At 37.2% G+C, this 15,000-nt stretch overlaps 1 protein-coding gene across 4 annotated transcripts in view; it reads left to right on the top strand.

The window, feature by feature from the left end:
• LOC106867637 (cocaine esterase) overlaps nt 1–15,000 on the top strand; it is a 78,851-nt gene that overhangs the window by 36,150 nt on the left and 27,701 nt on the right. For 2 of the 4 annotated variants that reach the window (XR_016241287.1, XM_089350000.1), the window contains exon 1: nt 8,858–10,467. The exons of the other annotated variants lie outside the window; for them this stretch is intronic. Coding sequence is in view for 1 of the 2 variants with exons in the window: in XM_089350000.1 (XP_089206126.1) it covers nt 8,918–10,467 (1,550 nt within the window). In the remaining variant the exon portion in view is untranslated. Of the gene's footprint in view, nt 1–8,857; nt 10,468–15,000 lie in introns of those variants that run through there. 4 annotated transcript variants of the gene reach the window in all.

Here is a 15,000-nt window from a genome sequence, read left to right as displayed (position 1 = left end):
AAAGTGCCACAATTTTGATGGATATGACTAGTTGACTATGTTGACCTCAGTAGTTGACTGGTATTAATTTTATGCACCAAAGTGAATGAAATGTAAAAATGTCTTCGGCTTAGTTTGAACTCAGAACGCAAAATAACCGAATACGTTCTATTTACAAGACAACAGAGTGTCTGCTTGTAAGGCTGACATAGCTATAAAAATCAATTAGTGATCGACACAGCTTTAAGTTTAGAAAGAGACAGACAGGTCTGGTCATGGCATTTATTGATTACATCAGGTCATGGCAGAGTTGTGAGGCCGCCGTGGATTCTGGAGACATTAGACACGATTATAGTATCAGTAAAAATAAACAGCAGCAGCGACATCAAACATGTCATGAGCAAATAGGAAGACATGTCCTTTGCTGCCTCGCATTAACATCTTTAACCTACAAGCTGAACGAAAACTGGATTCGAATACGAGTGCTATAGAACGGTAATTCAACCATTTTCCTCCTGTATATGGAAGAGCGTTTGTATGCTGCAGATGACAAGTAATAATAACAACAACAGCAATAAAGACTATCACCTATAAAATACGTGTTCGCCAGGGATATGGGCAGGAAATTCGGATTTTCAAAAATGAGAAGGGGGAAATTTATATAAAAAGAAGAAAGTGCAAACTCATGTTAAGATAATGAAACAGAGATAAGAGAGATAAGAGATGTACATCAAAAACAGACGTAGAAATACTTTTAGGAACGAAATAATGGTTTCGACAGACAATAACACACACACACACAAATAACGGAAAAGTTTGGGAAAGAATACTACAGCGACATTATAAGATAAATATTTCAACGACTGCAGCAGTCACCAATACACAAGCTGTTGGAGTAATTAACTTTAGTTTTGTTCTCAACTGGAATAAAATTGGTTTAAATTAATTTATTGCTGGTTCAGATGGAGAAATACTAAAATTACGAAAGGAAGCAACAATAATAATAACTGTTTCAAATTCAGGCGCATTACCGGTAATACTCGCGGGGCAGGAGTCGATAAGATTGACCTCAGTACCTGACTTTATTTTATTGATTTTGAACGGAAGAAACGCAAAACGGACCACGGTCGTATTTGAACTCAGAACGTAATGATTCTGATGAAGAGCTACGAAGCATTTTATTCCAACGCGTTAACGGTTTTACCAGCTCACCACCACCGCCACTTCATAATAATAATCCTTTTTACTATAGGCACACGGCCTGAAATTAGTGGGGAGGGGGATGAGTCGATTACATCGAGTTCAGTACTCCACTGGTACTTAATTAATCGACATCGACCGGACGAACTGCTAAGTCGACCTCAGCGGAACTCAGAACGTAGCGACGGACGAAATGCTGCTAACGTTTCGGTCAGCACGCCGCCTTAATAATAATAATAATAATAATAATAATAATAATAATAACAACAACAACAATAATAATCTGCTCAATATCACAGATTTGCTTTGTCAGTTGCTTGACCTTAACCAGTTGAGCATGTCCCTTGGTGGCGGACGGTATGTACATCTTTGATCGCTATCAGAAATAGTTGAGGAGCATCATAGTCATGTATTGAGAGGAATTCTTTGGGGTTTGAATTATTTTAGATTCGTTAGCAACAAATATGCCTGCATTTCCCTAAACTTTAGAATTGTCCTTCTTTGTATACAGAAAATATTTCATTTCGTATACAGACACATATTTTGGTTTAACCTATGTAGACATCTTGCTACAATAGTTTCAGACTTCGATGTACATCTCAACTTCATTGCAACTGAATAGTATCGGCTTCACCTCACTTGTTTTTTGTAATAAAGTGCAATTCATATAAAACACTGTTAAGCCTGTAGTGAAGTGGAGAGAGGTTTTATAATAAATCGTCACAAATGTTTGTGACAAGAATATGATAAACTAGTTTAACTAGAGATAAAGTTCATACGAAATTGTTGTTGGCTTCTCCAGCTTCTAATCTCATGGTAACTTGATCACTGCTTCATGGGACCTTAAATAATTATACTCTGATAACCCTTCTCTTGTCAGAGCTACAATCCATAACAAATTTAGAGCAATGATAATTATGGCAATTGTTGCTCCTACAACTGGTCTGTTTCTACCGGTGTTGCTGTTTCTGTTGTTATTGAATAGTTGTCATGATGTGGTGGTCCTTTATTCCTTATCATTTATAACATTTCTGCTATTCGTAGAGCGCTCGTTAATATTTACTGGTGTCTGTAACGTTACATTATATTTATAATACTTGAGCTACTTCAATTATAGCATTTCTTTTGTCCATTTTGTGTGCTACAATTTATTTTATAATCTTCTCCTGATCTACCTTCATGTTAAGACTGCCAGAATTAGCTGTATTTAATAGGCACGGTTTGACATTTGAAGCTAAACTACGTATGACAATGCAACCAAATGTGCATGCGTAATCTCTCGCTGGCAGACTTTGGAATATAATGTTGTAGCAATAGAATTATTCCATTTATACATTATTCTTCAAGCAAAAACATTCAACAGGGTAAAAACCGGAATACGGAACAAACCAAACCACCATGTCTCTGTCTGCCCGATGTCAGTCTAGGCAGGGTGTGTGCTTTCCCTGACTGGAAACAAAGGGAGCATCGTTAAATTGCAAGAGGAAAGGAAAATAAACTTACACAGGGACAGATCACGGAGAATGACTGGGTTGCTATGCTATATAGAAATATAGCCACCCACAGGAAGACGTCGGTGAAAGGCAAACGATTGGACACTGGTGTCAGCGACCACTAGGATGAGAAGTAAGTGAAGGAGTAGTCCAAGCAATGGCTTGGACGTCAACATCAGCAACAAATCAACTACAGTTCTTGGAGTAATGAGTAACGTGACAGTAAGTCTGAAATAAATATAGAATAGCTTTGAATAAACTTGGAGGAGTATGCGGCGAAAATTAATATGAGAGCGACAACACACCCAACAATGGTCTAATATACAATTCCTGACCCACTTCAACACCATATAATGGTTGTGAGAGTAACGTCCGAAAACATGTTTCTTATCTGTCTAAAGAATTCGAGCCGTCTTGTATCCGCTGAGGCATGGACAGTCGTTTGTCTGAGGGCACCACTTTTACTCTCGGTCAAGTCGAGAATCACCGAATTACCGTTTGAATCATGGGAGATTGCACGTATGATGTGGCCTAAGAATTTCTGAAAGAACACAGCCACCTCATCGTTCAACTATGACAAACCATGAGATGACTACATCTTGTATTCAGAAAAAATGCTTGTGTTCTAGTGATGCTGGGTTCTCTAACCTCTCTCTATCCTATGTGTAGCGTCCATTCAATTATAAACTTGCTTTCAAGCTGTCCCCACGCCGCGCATATTTCTACCCCTCAATATGAGGGTCGGGTCTCTCTCACCTGCGTCCTGGAGGCAGACGGACGCTTAATTCGGTTCCTTTTTAGTTAAGAGAGAGGTTTTGAAAACAGTTTGCAAAGGATTTTTATTCTTTCTTTTATTTGTTTCAGTCATTTCATGATCGATAAAATAAGTACGGATTGAGCAATGGGGTCAATGTAATCGACTCACACCCTCGCGCGAAATTGCGGGCCTTGTGCCCAAAATTTGAAATTATAGTATTAGTTACTGTATTATTTCTGTGGACATGACATCCGACTCTGCTGTATTTCAGTTTAAAAAAGATTGAATACATTAGATGTTCCATTCACGCCAGTAAACCTCTTCACTGTAGACTCTAATTACGACGTTCAGCGATTAACTCCGAAATATATGAATACAAGCAATTTAGAATTATATTAATAGAGACATATTTATACCGACCTTGACGAAGAATATACTCTTCTATTCTTGGCACAAAGCCCGAAATTTGGGGGGATGATGTCAGTCGATTAGATTGACTCAAGTACGCAACTGGTACTTAATTCACTGAACCTGAAAGCATGAAAGGCAAAGTCCACCTCGGCGGAATTTGAACTCAAAACGAAGAGACAGACGAAATACCGCTAAGCATTTCGCCCGGCGTGCTAACACTTCTGCAAGCTCACCAACTTACAGAGGAAGAAGAATATAAGATCATATGGTGAAGGGTTGATTGCACTGGTGGAACAGAGAAGATAATTGGTCGCAGCGTTTAGGTTTCTCCATTTGTAATCTGTGTTCAAATCTAGAATGCGCCACGTTCAAATTTGCATTTTATTCTTCCGATGTGGTGGTGGGATAAAATTAGTAGCTGTCAAGTACTGGGACGAATTTAATATTCATATCGACATCTTCGCTATGAATGGAATTATATTAAATGACTAAGTCGACAAAAAAGGTTTATGTTTCATGAAATAAATCTGTTGACATTAAACGACTCTTCATATTATAACAGAAAAAAATACGAGTCTTTTCGAGAGAACAAGTGAAACAGTTGTTTGTAATAAAATTTCTTTTCACGTAGTTTTATTTCATCGAATTCATTAGTGACTTGAATAAGATTGAATATGTTAAAACTTTTAAATAATAGTGAAATACAGCTTCAGAGGAGATTGCTAACTCAGATAGGCAACGACAAGACAATGGTATGAATAATTATAAGGTGCGTGTACGATCTCCTCCCAGAGTGACACAGGCATGACTACAAGAAATTAGATTTTCAGTCTCTACGATCTTGCCATAGATAACAATATACTCTATTAATATTCCCTTCGTTGAATGAGCTTCTTTATAACATTGTTTGGTAGAAAAAAAGAACATACCGAACATACAATGATTAATAAAATAGACTATAATAGAAATGCCTTATGAATTAATGAGATTAGCAATCAGGAAATGTCAATAATTAAAATGGAAAATGAATGGATTGCTACTCACCAAATGGTTAGCGCTTATGATCGATAGTTCTATATTTCAATTAGATATTACACTATACTCTTGTTCAATTTCCTTAAACAATTCATTTAAGACCATACCTATATATAACGTATATACATACATGCATATACATATGTATACACATTATATATGCACCAAAATTTGAAGCCAATATATATATATATATATATATATACACATATATATATATTGAAGTCTGTGAGAACTACTTAATACAATTTCTGAATTGAAAAGGTGATTTTATAAAAATAATTTTCAAAAAATGTTATCAAATCTTTTATGAGGATGTTACTAACATTTTATGGAAGATTTTTCTAGTGTGTGACCGATTTCATTTAGCCTTACATATATATGTTGGTCTCAAATTCTGGCATAAGGCCAGGAATTTCGGGGTGGGAATGTAATTTGATTACATTGTCCCCCAATTCTCAGCTGGTACTTATTTCCTCGATTCCCAATGGATGTAAGTCAAAGTCGACTTCGGCGAAATTCGAACTCAGAATAATCGACGAAAGTATTGGATGGTGTTATACATCGATGGTCACAATGCACATTGCATCATTTTGGCTTTCAAATGTTACCACAGCGTTGGCTAGGCGAGCAGGCCAACATCCATCCTTGATCGGGGGGGAGTCCATCGCAGGTGTACACATTTACAGGTGTGTGAACTGGACTAGCGTGACATGCAGTGTTTTGGTCAAGAAATGACGTAATAGAACCCACGATCTGGCGATCGTGAGTGAAACACCCTAAGCACTAGGCCACCCGCCCATGTATGTGTGTGTGTGTGTGTGTCTCCATATATATATATATATATATATATATATATATATGAAAACCCTAAAAGAATAAGTGCAAGCGCTAATTTATAAAACATGTGACATGTATAAAAATTTGTAAATGTACAACCATCCAGATATCTGAGTACATGGTTATTTTATCTAATATATATATATATATATATATATATATATATATATATATATATATATATTACTTCGTATCTAAGTTTATTACACACATAACACACAGTCTCACACTCTCACACACACACACTCTCTTTCTTTCTCTCTCTGCCAATTAAAGTGACTACGGATAAAGTTGTTTCGCAGTTGTATGTAACCAGTTCTAGATCTACATTGTCGGTAAAACTATATTTCTTTATTGTCAATGGAGTTGTTAATGCACCAAACGAACTGAATGTTTCTGGTTTGAGGTGACATGTTGACATGAAAGTTGAAATAGAACATTTATTACCATCAACAAAGGAAGTTAAATACCAAAACAATACTGACATCTCAGGTAAATAAGGACATATTATTTGCTAGACATAATACTAACTGCAAGCTTGTCTCTCACGTTTTTATTTTATGTTCGTACATTGCGAATCAACGAAATATCTCGAGGGAAGATTTCTAACTGGCTTTTCACTTTTTCGCATTTGTTTGTTTGTTTGTTTTATTCTCATATCTCTCTTTAACAAAAACAGCGGGAGCAGCAACGACTACTATAATTGTTGTTGTTGATGTTGTTGCTGCCGCTGCTGCTTTACCTCTGAGAGCTTTCGGTCTTACGTTGGTTGAATCTGTGAGAGCGGACAGCAACCTGTTGTCAGAGGGGTCACAGGGTCCCTTTGGCCATTTCATTCACGCACAACAGATTAGACTGTTTGAGAGGACACACATTTACGAGACCCAATATACCTGTCGTGACTGCCCGTCAGATAAAGGTACACCAGGCGCATGCATCCCACACAACCATTTTCGCACGAGATAGTGACCTCATATGAAGATAAGTAGTTCATGACCTTGCAGGTGGGGGCCCAGTTACAGTTTTCTTCGGGTTGAGTAACCCCTCCGCTCAAAAGGTCTCTGAAAGATTACTTAAGGATGATGAAAGGAACATTCGTATTTCCAGGGGTAAATTATATAAACCCCAACGTCTTCCTCTCAACACATGGCTAAGATGATCCCCAAAATATACATCATTATTATTTGTGTCCTCTCAAACAAAATACAAATACCTGAAAATAGAGGTAACTCGAATGTGGAGTCTAAAACCAGAAACTATTTCTATCATAGTAGGCTCATTAGGTATAATAAGAAAACATTCAGAGAAATACATAAGAAAAACACCATGACTAACAAGTATATATAACAGAAAAAATAACGCTACTAGGCACTGCACACATCCTACATAAAACACTTTCAATACAGTCAAAATGAAGATATCACAACAGACGGCAGCACATACCCAAGGCACATAGAGCTGTGCTTGGTAGTGCAGTGAAAGCGTGTGATAAAAATAAGACTGCTGAATAATAATAACAACAATAATCATGCTTTCTTTATTAATCACATCGGGTTCACAAAAAGCATTTGGGAATGGTAGAGTAGAATGCAATCTGGAGTCACATAAGTGATGTACAAAAAGCAGAAACTACAAAAGTATGCATTTTTAACAATGCCTAAGTTCCGAAAGGAGGGAGGCTTCCTAGGGCTGCTCATGGAAAACCCACAAGTCTATGGAGGCCCTGACCACTAGGGCAAATCCCGTCTCCACATCATCTACAGGTACAGGCTTGCCATATTCACCCGCCTTTTAACAAAATTGCGAGGAGCCAACACTTCTCTCTACCCCCACTTCCTTTTATAACTGAAACTAGATAATATTTATGAGCGCTTGGCTAAATAGAAGTGTATCTGTCTTCATCTCTTTCAATCTGGCCCACGACACAACGTCTTTTGCTTAGGCCACCACACAAAACTACCTGCCTTTCCGGGTCAAACGAAGGCGGTTGGACGATCTTCAGAATGGATTCAGCCGATAGCTAGATCCACTCGATAACTCACAGCAGGTTCGACATAAACCCACAAGTCAACAATGCTCAGGTACTGGATGAGAACGTGCAAAACAGTTTCTTCACTCAGCGCATGTCTCGGGCAAGCTCGTCTGATGGCACTTATATGTCTGTAGACTTTATCCCGAACGTGCAATGTTCCTTGGCAGAACTGCTAGGCCAAGGATTTCAGGAAATTATCCATAGGTTCCAGTCCGAAAGTTCTCCGGAACAGACCAGTCATTTTTTTTTTTTTTGTAAACGCCCAGAGTCTTCCCGTGAACGTCGTTTTACTTTGCGCCGCTAACCCTCTATAGAACACCTGAAAGGAATTTCCACCAACCGCATTGTCCTACGTTTTGGAGGGAGAGGGATTGTGAACCCCGTTGCCCAATTGCTACTTATTTCATAGACCCTTAAAGGATGGTAGGCAAAGCTGATCGGGCGAAATTTGAACTCAGGACTTAGACGAAATGCCGCTAAAGGTTTTGCCCAGCTTTCTAACGATACGGCCTGCTCACCGCTGACAAATGATGTTGGTGATATAATTAGACTTTGAAGCTCCTTACTCCTGCACCGAAACACCAATGCAACTATATCAGGGTAACATTATTTAAATCCAAGATAAACCATATAAAACTATGACAATTAGCAATAGAGAAATATAAGTAAATGAATGAGAAGACCGCGACTTGAGTATAGTCTTAACGATTGAGATGCGGCTGTAAACGTCAGATATATCGTTAAGTAATAATAATAATTAATAATAATATATTCAATGAACAGTGTCAATCTATATCTCGTATCGCGCTCTTCTTTCTGCGTATTTATTATTTGGTGGTGAGCTGGTACAACAAACTTGATGGATTCCAGAGGAAAAGTATTAACTGGGTGCTGGCATTAAAAAACATTTCTGAATGACTACATTTAGAGTGTAACATAGATTAACAACCACACAGTAAACTAAACAGTGAGTGCAGTTATATCAATTTTGTTTAATATTTAGCTCCTTTGTTTATATTTCTCTATCAGCCCTTATCTCATCTGACCTCTACTGTCATCATTGACACTCTTCTGAGTCGTGATTGTTTTTCAAACTCACTTCCCGCTTTCACATATTTCCTTCTTTCAAAACAATATTCTGATTGAGCCAAAATATAACAGTAATTCAGCATGGTTTTAGTTCGTCTGCTGACTGGCTGCTTCAACAATGCCAGTGTCCACCTATCTATAGTTATTATTTACATACTGTTTGGCATTCACTGGAACTTTCGCTGCTGTCAAGCAGCTGATACATTCGTCCGCACCACAAATGGATACATTAGAGGAATTTACAATACCTCCACAAATGTCACAGAATTCCGAGCGATTCCTTACGCCAAGAAACCAATCGGTAAATTACGTTTTGTCCCTCCAGTTCTTGCTGAATCTTGGACTGGAGTTTATGATGCCACAAAATATTCTGCAGCTTGCATGCAACGAACACATTCTGATCCCAACAGTAGACCAGAAATAATGTCAGAAGATTGCCTCTATTTAAACCTATACATACCTGGTATGGTCACCTCCCAGTCTACGAACTTAACATCGTTGTCAGAGAAACCAGTTATGATTTGGATTCACAGCGGCGGTTTTATGTTTGGACAGGTTCACACTATAGACTTTACGTTTCTTTGCCGCCAAAGCAATATTATTATAGCGGCTATGGCCTATAGATTAGACATATTTGGATTTTTGAGCTTTCACAACAAACTGTTGCCGGGAAATGCAGGTCTATTAGATCAGAACATGGCCATTAATTGGGTAAAGGATAATATCGAACGGTTTGGAGGAGATCCGTCTAAAATAACACTGTATGGAGAATCTTCTGGGGCATCTAGTATATTTTATCATATAGCAAGTCCACACACCGAGGGTCTATTTCAACGAGCAATCATCGGAAGTGGTTCTTTCATTCAAGGTAAAGACCAGCATAAAGTAATTCTCAAAGCTCTTACCATGGTTGACTGTGCAAAAATACCTGTTCTGAAGATCGCAGATTTTGGGACATTAACAACACAACAAAATATGGTTTTATTGGACTGTCTCCAGAACCAAACTACAGAGCGACTCGTCAACATTACTCAGACGTTTCCCAAATATACATTTGTTCCAGTTGTGGATAATAATTATGTACCCCACAAATTAAGATATACATTTCACCACAATACTAAACAGAAAAGAAATATTCACTGTTTTGTTGGAATAAACAAAGATGGCTTCCCTGTAAAATTTACAAAAAATATTAACAGTCGACAATTGTTCGACAGGAGTCTCAAGTCATTGAATAAAATGCGTTCACTTGAAGACCATGTTATAATTAATGATGACAACCTATTTCAAACTAGAAGCTCTAACATCTACGTAAAAGCGGCGGTTCTATCCAAATATCTCCCAGAAGATGATTCTTATAGAAGGGGACTGCTGAATGCCTACAATGGAAAATACTCTACTTTAATCCAAAGATTATTACCCAAATTAACTGAGTCACAGGTATATTTCTATTATTTTACTCCGAGACCATCGTTTGCACGAAAAGATCCAATCATGGCGGCTTCATATACAGACGAACTTCCATTTGTTTTCGGTAATGCCGTCACAGATGATAGATTAAACGCAACAAAAGACGAAAAGAAACTAAGCCTTGACATAATGAACGCCTGGGGAACTTTTGTTTCTTTTGGGTGAGTAAGATATCTTTGTATTTCCGAATGTTTTGCTTTTATGCCGAGACTCCGAAATCTTGTCGTTAAGGTTGTGAAGCGAACTTCTTACCTACACCGCCCCGCCAGCGCTTTCGTATTTATGCTTTCCTCAATTCCCCAACGCACTTGCACATTACTAAATACCAATGTGGACCTTTACTATTTTACTTTTTTCCAGTCATTTGACTGTATCCATGCTGGAGCACCGCCTTTAGTCGAGCAAATCGACCCCAGGACTTATTCTTTGTAAGCCTAGTACCTATTCTATCGGTATATTTTGCCGAACCGCTACGTAAAGACAACAGAATCGGTTGTCAAGCGATGTTGGGGGGACAAACACAGACACACAAACACACACACACACACACACACACACACACACACATATATATATATATATATATATATACATATATACGACGGGCTTCTTTCAGTTTCCGTCTACCAAATCTACTCACAAGGCTTTGGTTGGCCCTGAGACTATATTTGAAGACACTTACCCAAGGTACCACGCAGTGGGACTGAACCCGGAACCATGTGGTTGGTAGGCAAGCTACTTACCATACAGCCACTCCTACGCCTCATATTATTCTGTTATTGTTGTTAATATACTATAAGAGCAAAGTTTTACATGTATCAGAATTCACGTTAAAGTAGGATGAGGAATTCAGAAAATATAACACTGAGGTTTAGACTTCGCTCTGCTGTCATAGGTTTGATTCCCACATCCATGTATATATATATATATATCTTACAATATCATTACAATATCATAGATCAGGAGAAGACCATACACTATAAATATATATATATATCTGTGTGTGTGTGTGTGTGTGTGTGTGTGTAAATATATATATATATATATATGTGCGTGTGTGCGTGTGCATGTATATATGTATGTATGAATATATGCCCGGGCATATATATATATACATACATATATGTTTGGGCATATGGCGTAGTGGTTAAGAGCGCGGGCTACAAACTCCAACATTCCGAGTTCCATTCCAATCAGTGACCTGAATAATAATAATAATAATAATAATAATAATAATAATAATAATAATAATAATAATAATAATAATAATGGTGATGGGAAGTGAAAGAGGAGAAAGTGAATGATGTATGAAATGGACGTGTGTGTATGTGTGTGTATGAGAGAAAGAGAGAGCGTGCGTGTGTGAAGTGGTGTGTTGTCATGTATACGTACATACATAAATACATATGCATACGTCTTGTTTATATGTACGTGTGTGAGACAGACAGAGAGAGAGAGTGATGTCTAAGTAGCACTCACTCTCTCTCTCTCTCTCTCTCTCTCTCTCGCACACAAACACACACATACACGTCCATTTCATATACACATACATACATCTTTCACATTCTCCTCGCTTTCATTTTCAAACAAAAGTGAATAAATAAAAAATATTTCACAGAAATTAACGAACAATAATATTGTCCCATATCATCGAATTTGGACAGTTCTGAGAGGCAAGACGAAAGAATGCTATGTGTATGATGTGTGTATATGTATTATAGTATTCCGATGGAAATTGAAGTCTGAGAAGCATATACCACTGCATCTGAAACCAAATGGGATGGTCATAGCCGGAACACCTTTTTTCATTGGTGTTGGTATGAGGAAACCAACAGCATTTAGCAAGCAGTCTTTCTATACCCGAGTCCCTCTGCCCAACAATACCTCCTGTTTTTACCCCCACTATGTTACATCTAACGACCGCTCAAACCATTCTACCCACATTTACAAACGTTTATACATTATTTCATGCCAACCGGTATTTTGCTAGCCACTGTGGGCCTTTTACAGGTAACTTCCATCTCATCAATGTGGTGGAGAGTGGTGTATTAGAAAGAGATGTGCTCGTCCCTCCTTCCTGTTGATTAGTTGTTGAAATATATGCAAACATAGAGTGCTAAACGTTGTTTTAAAGGGTGCGTATTGCCCTTTATACTTTAACAATCATTGGTAATACATGGAAATATTGCATGCGCACGATAATTATCATTTGACTTTTACCAAACAATTTCTTGTAGTTATCTAAAATGATGAAAGAAATACAAAAGGCTCGAAAGAAATATATTTATTACGTTAAAGTATAATTAAATAAGACAAGTTTCTCATTTGTATATTTCCAATAAATACATGTTATTTTTCAACATTTTATCACCACGGTCTCAATCTTTTCCATCGAAAACCTATCTCTGCCAATTTTCTTTTTTTAAAGTGAGTATTTTATGCAGAAAGTTATAAGACACTCATATTGAACCCATTAACTCCCCCCCTCTCTCTCTCTCACTCTCTCTCTCTCTATATATATATTTATCTCTCCCTCCCTTTCTCTCTTTTATACACTTCCACCCTCTCGTTATATATACACATACATATATATGTGCGCGCGTGTGTGTGTGTGTATCATTTAATGTACCCAGTATAAAGATAGAGCTACTAATAGTTTCTTGCTTTGGAGGCACAATGCGGGTAATAAAAACCTGCCTAGACAGATGTCTCCAAAGCAAGTATCTATTAATTGCACATATTTAAATAGTGTGCACATTAAATGACATTTATGGCTCATTGGTTGGAGTATATTTTGTTGATCTTGCGTGTATGCATTTGTCTGTGTACTTGTACGAGGTGTTGCTGAAAATTTCCATTTTGTATTAGAGACTGATGTCTTTCTACAGAGACTACTAGAACCCGTAAATACCATCTACATATCTCCATTAGGGAGTTCCTTCGGTCCTTTATTCACAGGATTTCAACCGTCAACTATCAATCCCTTTCCCCTTTATGCTTTATTTAGCTAACCTACTCGTATTTAAAGTGAGTACAAATCTTCTCTCCGAGCGTATATCACATTTTATCGTTTCTTTAATGTGGCAGCAATATACTCCATTGGATGTGTCACTCCTCTCGTGAAAAACTCGCCATGGGCCGAAGATTTGTGTACCGTAACTGATTTTAAGAGAGTGAGACGAAAACAAAAGAATCGAACCCAGAACTTGGCTGGTAATTTATTTATCGATCGCGACAAATTTGAGCTTAGAAGTATTTAAACTGAGAACACAAAGAACGATAGTGATTAACGAAAAGGTTGTAGTGGAAACGATTCTGCCACTGGATCGCCTTGCAAACTAAACGCCACTCTGAAAGGAAATCATATCTAACGCAAAGTTTATCTGTTTTAATGGCGAGACTGGAACGCCCGATGTGATTCTTCTTTATCATTGTGGTGTATTTTATTATGAAGTAAATTCAAGGACAAACAGAAGCCACAGCAGTTTATTTCGTTTCACACCGATGTCTCTAAAAGCTCTACAATTGATTATAGTCGATCGGAGTGGTAGAGTAAATTTTGCAATTTTCATAGATACACAAATGCAAATGAGCCAAGTGAGATTGCTTCCTGTATGATCTGTCTGTGTATTGTTTAACTTTGTACTTGTTTGGAACCATACCAATATTGACTAATCAGAGCTATCAAAGCATCCTAGCTGCGACCATTCCAATGTTTTAAGAGGTGTTTACGATTATGCTGTGTTTTCCAAAATTAAAATGGTAGTATGTTTCTTTTAAGGAAATGTAGCTGCTATTTTTAGCAATCTATCGCCGGCAACGCCAAGGTTCCATCGTTGTTTCCTTGGTATTGTGATTCCTGCTATTATTTGAATTACTACACATTGAGGTATTTCGTTTAATTTTAGTAATGGGTGTTCTTGTCGGGTAAAACAGAAGTAATTTTGTTTCTTCTGAATTAAGTTTCTAATCCTACATGTATTTGTTTTACTTTTAATCTTGGAGGACGTTTTAAGCACGAAATTTAATTTTAAGAATGTTTTTCATGGAATACTTTGTGGCATGTTATGAAAGTATCTCCGTCTCCAATCACTCTGGTTATGAAATATTCTTCGTGTTTTTTGCAGAATCTGGCATGTCTATGAACAATAGAAGGCCACAGATACTATTTTCTAACAAGGATGCTTTTCATTTCATGGTCGACCGTTTGCAAGATTTTGACATGCTATTATGTTCTCATTTCTAAGAACTCAATTTCCGTTTTGAAATTTTCTAACGAAAGTTGCTTTCGCCAAATTATTTCTTTAGTATGAAATATTTGGAGTAATACTAGTGTTGGCAGCCATTCTTTCACGTCTTTTTTTTTTTTTCGCGTTTTCGATGCAATCCAAAGTTTGTTTTTATTTTTATCTATTTATATCTTTCGAATAATTTTCTTCTAGAAAGCTGTGATACCAAATTTTGTTTTCTCTCACTTGATATGTTGTAAAATTTTAGCTCATTCTCTTGGAGGATATTATTAAATCTTTGTGAAGATTTTAGATAACGTAGACTATTTTTTTTTATTCAGCGTCGTTTTATGAAACGTCGTTTACGATATTTTGTCTTTAGAGAAACAGACATAGTTTCAGTTCCTTCAATGTTGTGATTATCTTCGATATTCCGATTCCAATTAACTTTATTTCCATTTTGAT

The sequence above is a fragment of the Octopus bimaculoides genome, chromosome 3, assembly GCF_046866305.1.
Source record: "Octopus bimaculoides isolate indiv1 chromosome 3, ASM4686630v1, whole genome shotgun sequence".
NCBI classification, from domain to species: Eukaryota; Metazoa; Mollusca; class Cephalopoda; order Octopoda; family Octopodidae; genus Octopus; species Octopus bimaculoides.
This window is presented reverse-complemented; position numbering and strand designations above follow the sequence as displayed.